The following is a 14,766-nucleotide window of genomic DNA, read 5'->3' as shown; positions in this document are numbered from 1 at the left end:
TTTTTGTTTGTTTTTATCTCAAGTACTCCCAGCTCTGGCCTGGGCTGCTTCCCGATTTGAAGAGGTAAGTGCCCCATGTCAGGCGGAAGGTGCCATGTGCACCCTCCTCCTTTCCTTCTTCAGTCCATCCTTGAGCCGCGTTCGCTTCTGTCACAGGCCCCTTGCGCATGGCCTTCTCTCAGCCAAGGCTGCTCTCCCCGAGAAGTCCCTCAGCGGTCCCAATGGCATCCGCCTCCCAGCTCTCCCGGGGGCATCTGTGACCCACTAGGGGTTCCTCTGTGATGGATCCAGGTTTTTTCTCAGAGTGCTCCCTTGGCCCAGCACAGCAGGTAGGTACCTTCTTGAGTGGGGACCCATCTGTTCTCCCTTGTGGGGGATCTTGGCCACAGTTGCTGACATGTTTGTGGGGTGGCAACAGAGCAGAAACCGAATGATCTTTCCACTGCTCTGACCCTGCCCCATGACCCCGTGATCCCATGGTCTCACGGCTAGCCCCAACCTTCTCCTCTCCCATACGTGGCTGCCCAGCTCACCAGTGCCCGTGGTCCATGTGCTGGCGGATCAGGGTGTGTGGGGCCACCGTGCCGTACTTGTCCACCTCAGGCATGTTCATGTCATCGATGAAGTAGATTAGTTTCTTGGTGCCCGGGGGGCCATAGTTCCTCCCTGACTTCTTTTCCAGAGGCTTCTCCAGTACCCCTGGAAAGGACAGAAGGTCGTCTACCACCCACACATCCCGAACTGGTGTCGTTAGACAATGCAGGGCCCTACAGGCTGGAGGTGAGGGGTCAGGATTGCAGGATGTGCCTGGTCCAGAGAGAGACCCTCAATGGCGTGTCATAGGCAACAGGGATCCACCATGATCCACCATCTGCCACTCAACTCAGCCTCTGTTTTAAAATACCATTCAGAGGAGGAGGTGGCAGGACCCTTGATCTGGCTCACCCTTAGGGCCACCCCTAATTGACGTGAGATCATTTCAGCTGGAGAATCAGTCATCTCTGGGACCCTCAAGGACCCTCACGGGCCACCACTGCAGTGTCTGCCCAGGACACCGCTCAGGAGCTTCCATGAGAACAAAACTAGCCTTCAGAAGTGCCCAGGCCTACAGTGGGAGGAGGTGACGGGGAAGGGGACTGGGGAGGTGGTGGGCAGGTGTGAGGACTGGAAAGGGTTCTGGAGAGGTGGTGGGCAGGCGTGAATGGGGAGGTGGTGGGCAGGTGTGAGGGCAGGGAAGGGGGCTGGGGAGGTGGTGGGCGGGTGTGAGGGCGGGGAAGGGGGCTGGGGAGGTGGTGGGCAGGTGTGAATGGGAAGGTGGTGGGCAGGTGTGAGGGCGGGAAGGGGGCTGGGGAGGTGGTGGGCAGGTGTGAGGGCGGGGAAGGGGGCTGGGGAGGTGGTGGGCAGGTGTGAATGGGAAGGTGGTGGGCAGGTGTGAGGGCGGGGAAGGGGGCTGGGGAGGTGGTGGGCAGGTGTGAGGGCGGGAAAGGGGGCTGGGGAGGTGGTGGGCAGGTGTGAGGGCGAGGAAGGGAGCTGGGGAGGTGGTGGGCAGGTATGAGGACTGGGAAGGGTCCTGGGGAGGTGGTGGGCAGGTGTGAGGGCGGGGAAGGGGGCTGGGGAGGTGCAGGTGGGCAGGTGTGAGGGCGGGGCCGGGCTCACTCACCCTGCAGCATGGCCGAGGTCGTGTAGAAGTTGAAGGGCACGGCCTGCACCAGGTAGTCATCCGTGTTGAGGCTCTCCAACTTGTCCCCCATCAGCACCGACTTGCCGGTGCCGGCATTACCCACCAGCATCACCGGCCACGCCTTCCCCATAAGTAGGTCCATGAAGTACCGGATGCGGGTGGTTTCCGTGGTATGGACCAGGGAGGCCTAGGGGTGGGAGGGACAGGGGCACGGCTAACGGACGACAGGGACAACAGATCCAGTTCCAACTGGTGTACAGGTTCCATCGGGGTTTCTAAGTCCCCGGCGTCATTAAAAGGTCCTGCTGTAACTTGCGTGGGAGGAGACCCTGAGCCCTTCTCCAGGCCATGGCTTTTGGGGAGTGTTACCTGCAGCGGGATGTCAGGGTCCAGCTCAAAGGCAGGCACTTTATCTGTCCAAGGCAGGAATTTCTTTGTTTCAGGGTCAATGTAGTAGTCGAAGATGGTCCCCTGCGAGGGTAGCTTGATCGTTTTAAATTCATTGATCCACCACTTGCTGAACTCCACTCGATAGTCAATGAGCTGCAAGGACAGGAAGAAAAGGAAGAGCCCAAGGGTTCAGCTAAGAGAGAGGCAGGGTGGCCTGGGTCCGGATGGCGGCTCCCCAGGGCTCCTGTCACCTGGTCCTGGAACATGGCGCCCCCGAAAGCCCAAAAGCAGGCGAACACAAAGTAGAGTTCATACAGCTCCTTGGGGGAGTCAGGCGGGGCGTTCTTCTCGGTGAGCAGGCACTCTAGTAGGTAGAGGATGGTCTGGATCACTGTGATCTCGGGCACGGGGGTGATCCGCTTGAAGCCGACCCGCAGCTTGTCCAGGCACGTGGGCAGGTACTTGTCGAAGAGGATGGTCAGGTTGGCCTTCTCGGACTGCACCTTGCGCCGCTCGATCCAGCTGCTCACCACCCTGATGGGGAGTGACGGCCGCTGTCAGCCCACGTAGGGGCCCTTCACAGTGCTGGGGGGCAGTGGCCAGGGAAGTGGGGATGCCACTTAGCCTCCCGTGTGGCAGTGCCCTGCAGACCCTCAGAAGGCCTCATGGGGATGCCCGCTGGTGGGGCGTTTGGGTTCCTCCTCTGGATTGGTAGCTTTGGGAGTGATGTAAAGCCAAGGCAACTGGGACGGACCAGCTCACTCACTTGCCTCCCCCCACCCCACTTCTTTCGACCATGTCCCTTGTATCCCAAGCTGTCATCAAACCAGGTATCCAAGGATGAGAGCATATGATCCTTCTATTTCCTCTTCTCAAATGCTGGACTTACCAGCTGACAATAACCATGCTTGGATTACTGGTGTTAGGTAAACCATGCGTACTAGGTAAGCACTCTACCCATTGAACTACAACCCCAATCTCCAGTCATTCTTATTGCCATCTAGGAAGCATCTTACCCCAGCTGAAGCTAATACTAAGGGCTAGGGACTAGGAGAAGATCTCATGAGGTCATCTGGGGATTGAGGGGGGGGCGGCTAAGGAAGGAAGAGAGGAGAGGAAGTGGGACCCTCATGACATCATTCAGACCTCTGTATCCAACTGTGGGACTGGAACCCAGACGTGTGCATACATACACATGTGTGTAGACATTCTATGACACATTCATTGGAAGAGTCCAAGTCCATACACTAGATGACCCCTGGGACCCACTCCACACTGTACAGCACAATGTCATGCCCCAGCATGGTTGTGAGGGGCAGGGAAGCTGCAGCTGGCTGCCTGGGCTCGCCTGGTGGACCATAGCCAGATGCAGCTGGAGGCAAGTCCACTCAACAGCTTTGGGTTCCTGATTTCTCATCTATAATCCCATCATGTTTACGTCACCCCCTCTCCAGAGGATGGCGCGGGCTGCTCCTTTTAAAGCCCACAGAGGGGAGCCTGGCCCGTGGCAAGTGCCAGAGGACTCTCTGCTAAAAGCATAAATAGTGCCGGGCTCCCTTGAGGGTCAGCGAGCTGAGGGCGTGCGTCATTTCCAGGATGCCCGAGGCATAAGCAGGAAGCTCGTGTTATGAAACGCGAGGCCACAGTCCACAACCGGGACCCACTGGGCTCTCCACAAGCCTGTTGGAGGCGCTGCTGCTTCCTGCGCTGCTGTGGGGACAGGAAGCTGAGCCTGGACCCCAACACCTGCACACCCGTGTGGTAGAGAAGCCTTCACATCTATGTCCCACACACGGTGTGGGTGTGAACGCCACACGCGGGTGGTCCTCAGTCGGGTGGGCTGGCACGCAGGTCTGGACTCAGGCTGCTGCTTCACTCCCATGTCACACTGCCTCAGTGATGGCACGGGTCACAGTCCCCTGCATGCTGGGTTCCATCTGTGCACACACTCAGGCAGACATACCTGAAGACGCAGGTCAGCCTTGCTGACACGCTCAGGCACTTCTGGCTTCACTCCCAGAGGTGATTGGGGCATGTCATTGGCCTATGTCCCCATGGGCTGGCCAGCTCCTATGGAGTCCGACTTGAGGGCTGCTGCTCCACGTGGGGACCCTGTACCTGCCTCTCGTGGTTCCTTCAGCAGAACTCATCCTCTTCTGATTGCTCTGGACGCCCTGGAGTGTCCAGTTCCTGCCTCTGTCCTCACAATTTCACCTCTGGCTCTCCTGCCTGCTTCCCACTGCTGTGTCCCCTGACCCCATCGCCTGCATCCTAGAGCCATCTGTGTCCTGACGTCTCAATTTCTTGGTGTGACCAGGACTTGACTTCTTCCTCCTTGCATTTCATCTCCTACCTGGGTTTCACTTCAGCCCCCACTTCCTGTCTTCTGTTCTCCCTGAAAACTCAAGCTGCTGCAAGGGACAGAACAGCGGCCCTTCCATACCCACCCAGAAACTAAGTGTGTGGCCCTATAGAGGGAGGGAGACTTCGTGGGCACAATCAAAGTCTGGATCTTAAGATGTGGTTGTCCTGAGCCTCAGCGGACCCTGAATCTGGTGCTGGCAGAGAGCCATGTAGAGACAGTCGTGGGTGGTCACGAGCCACCAGGAACTGACAAAAGTTGGGATCAATCCTGTGCCATATCCTCCAAGGATCCAGTATGCTGCCATCGTTGACCTTGGGCTTCTGGCCTCAGCTCTCAGAGGACGGGTTGCTCTCAGGGGCTACCTGGTGTGCAGCTCTTCTTTACGGCAGTGCCAGGAACTTGGCAAGTATTTCTGGGCAGATGACTCTGAGGTTCCTGTCTCAGCAGCTTCCAGCCCCCTGGTGTCTGGCCAGGTCTCAGGCCTGTGCCCACCAGGGGGCCATCCTCCTCGGCGCCCTCTGGAAGCCTGGCCTGGCTCTGTAGCCTGCCTCCCCAAGGGCATCTCACCTCCCACTGAAGAGGGACAAGGCACTGAAGTGCCTTTCCGTCTCTCTACCACAGATGTGTGTGCCTGGACACTTCAGGCCAGCTCCCTGAGCCCAAAAGACTGGGTCTCACCTTGACAAACCTCCCTTCTTTCGCACCCTCCTCCCCCAGCACTTGAGTTTAAACTCAGAACTCTCACAGACAGCTTCACTTCCAGGGCCACCTCTGTGCTGGCGGCTGCCCCAGTGTCCCAGGGCTTCCTCTTGGTGAGCACCTGGCTGCCAGGTCTTGGCCAACTTCCTTCCTTGAGCCTGCTGTCTCTCAGGTGTGACCCTGTCAGTATCCTGCTTCTTGGCAGTTTCTCCTCAGAGTTCTGCAGCTCACCACTGCCCCTTGTGTCTCTTCTGAGATCACTTTTGGGAATCTGTTTCTCTTCTAAGACTATGTGAGTTGGGTGAGGAAAACTGACGTCTGCAATCATGACCCATGTCTCTCCTGGAAAATCAACTTCCCCAGCAGGGTTCCACTGACACAAAAGGTATGAAGAAAGGATCAGGTGGACAGATGGGGGTGGGACTGGGGATAGGTGGATGGATAGAGAGGTTGATGATTGGGTAGATGGGTAGATAAATGGATGGACAGATGGGTAGATAAGTGGGTAGGCAGATTGATTGCTGGATGGGTGGATGGGTGGGTGCGTGGGTGGGTGGATGGGTGGATGGGTGGATGGGTGGGTGGATGGGTGGGTGGGTACATGGGTATGTGGGTGAATGGATGGATGGGTGAATGGGTGGATGGATAAATGGACAGATGAACTAATGGGTGAATGCACATTTCCAGCTCAGGTATCCATCCTGAGCTTATAGTTCCTAGAACATGGGTGGATTTCTACTCCAGCTGACTAAGGACATTGGCTCCAAGCTGCCCCTTCTGTGTCCCCTGAAGTTTAACTATTCTGCCAATTATTGGCCACATGTCCAAGCAGGAAAGTATTAACCTCAAATCTCCTTAAAACTTCAAGACATTCTCAAGTTCAAGTCTTCCCCACATCCTCATCCCCACGCCTTCCCCACCCTCATCCCCACGCCTTCCCCACCCTCATCCCACGCCTTCCCCACCCTCATCCCACGCCTTCCCCACCCTCATCCCACGCCTTCCCCACATCCTCATCCCCACGCCTTCCCCACCCTCATCCCCACGCCTCCCCCTACCCCCATCCTTATTGTCCACACGTTGTCCATAGGCAAGGCCAGAACTCTTCTTCACATCACAAATGATCCTTTCTCCCTGGCCCTCAGCCTTCATTCACCATCCACCCCCAGGGCCTCCCCATAGGTGCCAGACCTCCTCTGGGAATTTGAACCCAGATCCTGTACTTCCTGAGTGCCCCCTCTGGCGGCAGCTTTGAGTTTAGTCTTCAGGGACAGCAGTATCTCCAGCCCCTCCTTATCCTGGCATCCTGAGCGCCCAGCTTTTATACCAGAGGGTTTCACCAGCTGCCATACATATTCTCACTCCTTCACTGCAGCGACAGTGAAGTGAACACATACACGTGTGTACCCTTCTGATACAGCCCACTGAACGTGAGGTGGAGGGGCCCCGTGGTACTTATGTGCGTGGATGGGTACGTGAAAGCATACACCACTATGCCACAGCCCACTGACCACTTTCCCTGCCGCAGTTTGGAATAAGAGCCCAAGCCCTACTCACGGGTTCCACCCAAGATCAGCAGGGTTGATGTAGAGTATGCCAGCCCTGGAGACGGTGGCTGGGGTGGCTGTCCTCAGGTGACTGATCTCAAACACCAGCCTCATGGTGCGATTCAAGGGGATTCGCTCATTACTGGCCAAGGTCAGGACCTGGGGAGGCAGCAGTCTCTAAGTGAGGAGCCACTGAGGCAGGCACACAGACCACACTGGAACCCACGTCTCTCAGCTCTCCTTACCTCCAGGCCCCCCTCCCCCCATGCCTGCCTGGCTCCTAGCCAACACAGACATCCCTTCAAAAACCACAACTCTCCCCTCTATCGGAACACTTCCGTGTTGTCTTCTACCCAGTTGAGAAGCCCTGTTTTTGAGACAGGGTCTTGCTATGCAGCCCAGGCAGGTCCTAAACTCATGATCCTCCTGCCTCGTCCTCCCTGGTGCTGAGAGGAATTGTTTTCTCCAGCTGCTTCTAGACTATTCTAGAGCCATCTCTACCTCCCAAGTGTGTCGCTATGATGTGCACCTGTGAGTTGGAGGATGAGCCCCGAGCTGTATTCTGGCTATCACTGAGGCAGAAATATGGGCGGGCTCAGGAGTGCATGGATCGGTGTCCTGATTGGAGAACGCCGTGTGGCAGGTGCTGGCTGCAGTTCATGACTTTCCGTGTGGACTTCCCCACAGACTCCCTCCCAGCCGCCCTGCTCCGCCCTCCACCCCTAGCACTGCGTGTAAGTTCCCACACCGCCCCTTCTCACGGTGGGGATGAGGGGGTTCAGCTGGGAGTCCAGGGATCACCCACCTTGTTGTCATCCATGACTGTGTTGAGGGACTCGATCCACATGGGATCTATATCCCCATCCAGGACAATCCACTTGGGACCATCGTGCGTGATATTGGCCAGGTCCCGCATGATGGTTGAGAACAGGCCTGTAGGGAGGCAGGCTGGTGACACACATGGCCGCTCCCGAGGGGCTAAATGGCATGATGGCCACTCTGGAGCCTTCACTCCCTCGTGCCCAGGTGGATCTGACCTTGGCCTTGCTCTCAACTTTCTCAGAGGTGGCTGGTCCCCATTTAAAGGGACAACAGTGGTTTTCTTGCTCCTCGTGGTACTGCCCACACCTCTGCCCTTGACTTCTTCCGACCCTCCCATTCCTTTCCACCGTCGGCCCCTCTTTTGAGGCCCTGCCAGAGGCTGCCACACTCAGCACAGCTCCACCTGTGGGTCTCCCTGAGGTTAGGGGGCTCTACTTGGACTCTTGAGTCAGTTTCATGCTTGCTTGCTGCCTGCCTGGTGGTGCAGGGGCACTGTGCCCCGGGCACCCCAGCACTGGCTCCGTTATCTTCTCCTGAAGTGGCGTGGGCCTGCACAGGCTGTGACTCCTCCCAGGCCCCGGGAGCCTGCTGAGGTACCAGGCGGGGTCTCAGAAAGCCTTGCTGCACTGAGCACAGCGACTGTCCCAGAGGTGATTTCTCACAGCCCGCCCCACCTACCGTCCTTCCACTCCCTGGTTGCCGGGTTGATGATGCCAAACAGCTCGTCACAGGTGACGGCCTTTGGGTCCAAGTCTATTGCCACCGGCTTCCTCTTCAGGTTCTGATAGGTCTTGTTGAGGGATTTGAGGACCTGGGAGGGTGGGAATTGTTCACCGACTCAATGCCCACAGCACCTGTCCCAGAGCCTGGCACACAGTCCGCACGGGGCCACCCTCTCTGCAGCCCCAGGTGTGTTAGTGGACTGAGCAGCAGATGCTGCTGAGTCTGTGCCCCCTGGACAGCAACACAGGCTGGGCGATGGGAGCTGACTTCATCCTACGGATCCTGGAGAGAGAGCCTGAGACTATGCTGGGACCTAGAAAAGCATGCAAGCTCCATGCTCGCTACACAAGTAATCCATTGAGAAAAACAAAAGAAGCTGAAGAAAATGGCTCATGACTTTCACTCAGAGAAATGGGTTTCAAGGACACTTAAGGTTATTTTGTGTGTGTGTGTGTGTGTGTGTGTGTATGTGTGTGTGTGTGTGCTCACATGTGTCCGTCATGTGCGCCTGAGGATAACCTTGGGTGTCACCTTCAGGAACACCATCAGCATCCTTCTGAGACAGGCTCTCCCTGTGCCTGAGTTTAGCAGTTAGGCCAGCAAGAGCTGGTGGCCAGCAAGCCCCAGGGATTCTACCGTCTCTGCCTCTCTAGTGCCCAGCCCTCCATGCTTGGCTTCTTATGTGGTTCTGGGGGCCGGCAAGCGCTGTACCACCTGAGCTGCCCCCTGGTCCCTCTGTCTTCAGAAATGGGTCTTGGTAGGAGGCTAAGCACCCCGCCCTGGAGGCACATGGTCAGACACCTGACTAGCTCAGAATATGCCAGAGTTACCGCCACTGGTGTCGCCGGGTGCCACCCTCCAGGGCTTGCCATGGCCTCAAGCAGTGCCAGGAGACAGGAGTATGTGAGTGGGGGAGCCTCGGGGAGGCAGGTGGGGTGTATGGGTGGCGGGTGGCGGGGTGGAGTTGTCGGGGGGGCGGAGGGGGACAATAGGCGGGTGCTGGCAGCGTGCCTGGGATTTGCCGCTGCCAGCGTTCCCGATGACAAACACCGAGTGTCGGACTTGAAGCAGCTCCTCCAGCTGCACGACCTTCAGCACGAAGCTGTCCTCTGCCTGCAGCTTGAGCTCCACGATGCTCTGCTTGATGATCTGGGTGACAGGTGCAAGGCAGGGCAGGAAGACTTAATGTCACCCAGAGCCCCAACCCTGGATCCTTCTGTGACTCTCAGAGCTCTGAAACCCAGGACTGGCCGGGGGGCAGGAAGCAGTTCATGGCCCCAGGATCCTTGTAGCAAAGACCAGGCTTCTAGGGGGGGATGGAGGTGGGGGGAAGCGAGAATTACCTTCTCAAAATTCAGGTCTCGCTTCCGGGGCACGTCCAGGGCAGGGAAGAGGTCCCCGATCAGCCCCATGAACACGGGCAAGTCATCAGTCACGATCTTGGGGATATTGAAGTCCCTCAGCGCCCTCATGAGCACCTGGTCCTCTGCCCGGGTTGGGTCCCCCCTCTTCAAGGAGCCGGCCACCACCAGCACAGACTTGATGGCCCGCAGGCCCCAGTCATAGTGATCCTGTGGGAGTGGAGACAGGGATATGAACACACCTTCCTATGGAGGTCAGCTGGCAACTCCAGGCTCAGAGTGGATCTCAGGGATAGGGAAGGCAGAAACAGAAGCGTGGGTCCCCTGAGACTTGACCAGGATTCCCCTGGAACTGGAAGAACACACCTGCTTGGAGAGCAGCTCTTTGCACAGGGTGTAGAGGGTGATGAACTTCCGGGCCAGCAGGCGGGCTTCCAGGAAGCCCTCGGCCACCAGCATGATCTCACAGATCAACTCGAAGTCGGGCACCACCATCGCACAGGGCCTGGGGGTTGAGCAAGCAGCTGTCTCTCCCCACGTCGGCTCCCCTGGCTCCTCGGGTGCCACCTGTCCCTCCTCCCCTGGAGTATGTGTTCCTGCCAGCCAAGTCGGGCACGTGGAGCTGGGTTCCAGCCTTCCCCCATGGTTCCTCACATATCTGGGTCAGGAAGCTCTGGACCTCATGCCTGCTCTAACCAGAATCCTCATGGACAGAAGTGTCTCGGCTGGGGAACTGCCCTCACTTGGGGAGCCCCAGGGCTTCTGATGGACCTGCCTGCCTTCTTGCCAGCCCTACTGGGCTTGGATGCTAGCCTGGGGATCCTCCAGCTTCACTCGCTCTTCGGCCCTGACACTGCTAGCCCCCCGCCCCTCCTCACCCCACCCGCTTTTACCTGAACAGGGCCTTCAGGTTCTCAGGCAGCTCTGTGCGTCCGGCGTAGCCAGGATTCATGGTGATGAAGATGCCCACAGTGGGTATGAGGCTTATTATCTCGCCCAAGAAGTTGAACTTCTTCTTCTTGGCCCGAATTGCATCTTGGACACACTTTACCTAGACAGTTGGTATGCAGACACACACCAGCATGGAACCATTTGTGTGTGCAAATGTGCGTGTGCATGTGTGTTGGTATGCACGTGTGTGAAAGAGAGATAGCAATGGGTGTCCTCCTTTATTGCTCTGCACTTTGCTGTTTTTGAGACAGGGTCTCTCATTGAACGTGGAGCTCACCAGTCGACTGGACTGCCTGCCAGAGAGTCCCGGGGCTCCTTCCACCTCCCCCTGCACAACACCGGGTTTACACACCTTGCATCTGATTCTGTTTGTGTTTTGAAACAAGGTCTCACTATGTAGCTCAGGCTGGCCTCAAACTCAAGAGATCGGCTTCCCTCTGCCTTCTGAGTTGTGGAATTAAAGGCATGGTCCACCATACCTGGCAACATCTGCCCTCCCCCTTTATGAGTATTTATGTGTATGTTTTCATCTGTATGTACACGTGTGTTTGGCTGTCCAAAGAGGCCAGAAGAGGATGTTGGATCCCCCAAAGCTGTAAGCCACCTGGCATGGGTGTAGGGAACTGAACTTGGGTCCTCTGGGACACTAGGTGCTCTTAACCTCCGAGCCATCTCTCCAGGCCCCACATCTGGCCTTTTATATCATGAGTTCTGGGAATCACGCTCAGGTCTATATAGGTTTGTGTGGCAAGTACTTTACCGATGGGACTATCGCCCACCCCTGCACCCCCACTCCAGTTATAGACCCCTTTACTGACGGGACTATCGCCCATCCCTGTACCCCTACTCCAGTTACAGGACTCTTTACTGACGGGACTATCGCCCCCCCCGTACCCCTACTCCAGTTACAGGACTCTTTACTGATGGGACTATTGCCCCCCCGTAGCCCCACTCCAGTTACAGGACTCTTTACTGACGGGACTATCGCCCCCCCGTACCCCCACTCCAGTTACAGGACTCTTTACTGATGGGACTATCGCCCCCCCGTACCCCCACTCCAGTTACAGGACTCTTTACTGATGGGACTATCGCCCCCCCCGTACCCCCATTCCAGTTACAGGACTCTTTACTGATGGGACTATCGCCCCCCCGTACCCCCACTCCAGTTACAGGACCTGGTAGCTGTGACCAGCAATGCCCTCACACTGTCGCTGCCCATGGTTCCTGCCGGTGCTGCCCTGTCCTCTGTGATTTTGCAATTTAAGGCTGTTATAGAGAAAACTTCGGGGGCAGGGAGGCTTTTGTCTCAAGAGCGCCCTCTGGTCATGACCATGGCTGAATTCTGTCAGTTTTCTGATAATACCCACCAGAGTCCCGTAAGTGGCCCATTAGCCAAGAGTCTCTGAGGCCACCTCCTGCTTATCAATTTGGTCTGTGCTTGGGATTTTAGAGAAACCTAAGGGAGGCAGCTGCAATCCACAAAATCACCACTTGAGGGAGCTCCAGGCTTGTGATAGAAATCTCTGGGCCATCAGCTCCTTTGCCCAGCCCACAGCTTGCTGGCCTGGTCTTGCTAGGCAGTGTGCTGTGTGGGTCATGACGGAGCCCACAGGGCTCCCACCTGGGCAGGACTAGAGGGCAAGAACTGGGAGCATCGCCTGCTGCCAGAACTTTCCCAGCATTCTGTTCCCAGGTCTTTCGTGCCCACAAACAAAACATGCTCCCTGGAACGTTCTAGGGTTTGTTCCCTGACTTGGGAGCGGGGTGGAGCTTTGGGTGCATACTGGGTCGGGGCTGGTAGTTAAGCCCCAATGAGGAGGGTGGGGGAGTGGCTACCACTTTGGCAAACTCATTTGGCCTTTCTCAGACTGGGGAATGGGGAGCTGCTGAGAGCTCTGGAGGTAAGGTTCCCCCAGGCCATGGGTCCTCTCTCCCACACTGCACCCCTGCATGGGTGGTCAGGAGCCCTGCCCCCTGCCCACCCCACTGACTTTTCCCACTGAAATCCCAACAGGATTAGCAGTTGCTTCTGCTACAAAGTTCTGGCTTGTCATTAGGCAGACAGGTGGTTGATGGGTAACAGACAGCAAGGTGAAACCTGGGTGCCTGGACCTTCATCCGACTCACTTTTCTTAGGTTAATTCTCTTTGGTGGTCAACTTCTGTGCCAGGGACAATAGGCTTGACGGACCAATGTCTTGTGACAAGACTGGAACCCCCAGCCCCAACACCCCTTCCTGTGTAACTTTGGAGCTCTTGCTAGCACTTCCCCTGCCTGCACACTCCAACCCCACCCAGGACAAGAGTGCTGTCCCTCGTCTCCCTTTCCTGTTTCCCACCATTCCTTTTTCTGTCCAGGTTTGGGACAAGTAGCTAGGCCTGGCTTCTCAGGACCTCCGCAGTGGGGCCTCTGGCCTGGGGCTCCAGAGATGGGATTGCAAGTTTGACCTAGGACTGGAGGCCAGCCTCAGCTGACCACAGCGCCCCCCTGTTTCTCCAGCCTATCGGGCACCAGGGGCTCCTGTCTGAAATGTGACGATGATGTGACATGTGAAATGTGACATGCATGGCAGGGCTGTGCAGGTGAGTTTAAAAGCTGGGGGTGCTGGCATAGCCATTTCTACCCCGTTTGAGGACTCTGCTCCTTTTTGCCTTGCCTTGGATTCCCCACCGCTGTCCTGTGCCCTGCTAGGGAGTTCCCTAAGACCTACGGCCACGCTTTCCCCACCCACTCCTGACCTGTTAGTCACCTCCACACGCCCCTCCCCCAGTTTCTTCACTGCTAAAGCACTTCTCTGTCCGCTGTCTCTCCGCTGCCAGGTCTGGCCTGGTCACCTCCACACTGAACTTCAGCTTAGGTAAGGGTTTCTCTAGCCTTGGATATCTGTTGAATACACTGTGACCAACTGATGCCTAAAGACACTGTAACTTAATTCTTGAAGCACATGGCTGAGTCCCAGGCATGTCCATTGCAGGCAGCCAACTGTTGTTTGAACCATGTTCCGGTAAGACAGAGCCAACTGTGACCAACCCAGCTGCCCTACGCCGTCGTCACTCCCTCTCCTCAGACTGTAGACACAGACTGCTTACACCGTGGGATGGTACATTCTAGACCACTTGGGCTTAGCCTGCTGCCCGACTGTACAATCACAAAGGCAACTAAGGGTTATAAAATATCCTCTCTCTCTCTCTTCAAAACAGAGATTCAATCTATAGTCCTGCCTAATCTGGAGTTTGTTGCATAGACCAGTCTGGCCTTGAACTCGTGGCAATCCTCCTGGCTTTGCATCCCAAGGTGGCAGGGATTATAGGCATGCGCTACCACACCCAAGGTAATTTTCTATGTTAGCATCCCCAAGCGGTATCCGTTACTCCTCCCCGTCTCCCTGGGCACAGGGGCTGCCATCTCTGACTCTATTTCCTCTGTGTGTAAACTACCAAGGGCCCCTAGGAACCAGGGCAGGGGTTGGTCTGAGGCATCTTTGTGTCATCCCAGTGCCCAGTGCCCAGCTGTTGGGGTGGACAGGCAGGAGGGTCTCCAGTGTCTCAGATGCCACAAAGCTGGGCAAAGCTCCAGGCCCCTCCATTGACCCACAGACAGAGCAGAAGGGCCCTACCTGCACAGCGATTACAGACAAGACCTCTACGGAGATCCGGTTAAACTCATCAAAGCAGCCCCAGGCTCCCGTCTGGGCTAGGCCCTTGTAGATGTTCCCACAGGACTACAAAGAGAAAGATGTGTCAGGGGAGGGAGTGGCTTCCAAAGGCCTGCAGGAAGTAGGTTCGCGTCTTAGCACACTCCTGTTGCGTCTGGCACATGCCTGGAACAGCATCCTTTCACGCCTGACCGTCCACGGGGTACTGTCCCAGCGACTTTCTAAGCAAAAGGCTCAGGCAGGGGCACAGCTAGAAGTTCCTCAGCGGTTCCCCCCTTCACCTTCTCATTTTATGCATGAAGGAAGGATCCTCCAAGGTGGGCTGGGGCTGCCAGCTCTTTGGAGGACCTTTCCCTATGAGTGTGCCATTCTGTCTCCTGCAGGGTAATCAACACAGCCACGGAGTCCAAACCGAAATCCCTTGTCGGGTCACCAACACCACTTTTCTAGGGCCCATGAGGGGGGCATGATGGTATGACTGTCACTCAGGAGGGGTCATGAGCATTGTCCTCAGCCTCAGGATGGGACCTGTAGGCTGTGGGACTCATCCAAGGGGAGGGAGTCCCCTGAAG

At 56.8% G+C, this 14,766-nt stretch overlaps 1 protein-coding gene across 1 annotated transcript in view; it reads right to left on the bottom strand.

The window, feature by feature from the left end:
* The window catches only part of Dnah17 (dynein axonemal heavy chain 17), a 110,694-nt gene that overhangs the window by 50,706 nt on the left and 45,222 nt on the right, over positions 1–14,766 (bottom strand). The window contains exons 36-47 of the mRNA XM_038325776.1: positions 14,156–14,260; positions 10,482–10,639; positions 9,955–10,093; positions 9,571–9,798; positions 9,239–9,376; positions 8,183–8,315; positions 7,488–7,615; positions 6,693–6,841; positions 2,323–2,605; positions 2,051–2,224; positions 1,661–1,868; positions 534–699 (exon numbers count right to left, since the gene is read on the bottom strand). Coding sequence (XP_038181704.1) covers positions 534–699; positions 1,661–1,868; positions 2,051–2,224; positions 2,323–2,605; positions 6,693–6,841; positions 7,488–7,615; positions 8,183–8,315; positions 9,239–9,376; positions 9,571–9,798; positions 9,955–10,093; positions 10,482–10,639; positions 14,156–14,260 — 2,009 coding nt within the window. The remainder of the gene's footprint in view (positions 1–533; positions 700–1,660; positions 1,869–2,050; positions 2,225–2,322; positions 2,606–6,692; positions 6,842–7,487; positions 7,616–8,182; positions 8,316–9,238; positions 9,377–9,570; positions 9,799–9,954; positions 10,094–10,481; positions 10,640–14,155; positions 14,261–14,766) is intronic.

Source organism: Arvicola amphibius, chromosome 4 (genome assembly GCF_903992535.2).
Source record: "Arvicola amphibius chromosome 4, mArvAmp1.2, whole genome shotgun sequence".
In the NCBI taxonomy this organism is placed as follows: Eukaryota; Metazoa; Chordata; class Mammalia; order Rodentia; family Cricetidae; genus Arvicola; species Arvicola amphibius.
The sequence above is the reverse complement of the archived record's forward strand: the minus strand, read 5'-3'. Positions and strand labels throughout refer to the sequence as shown.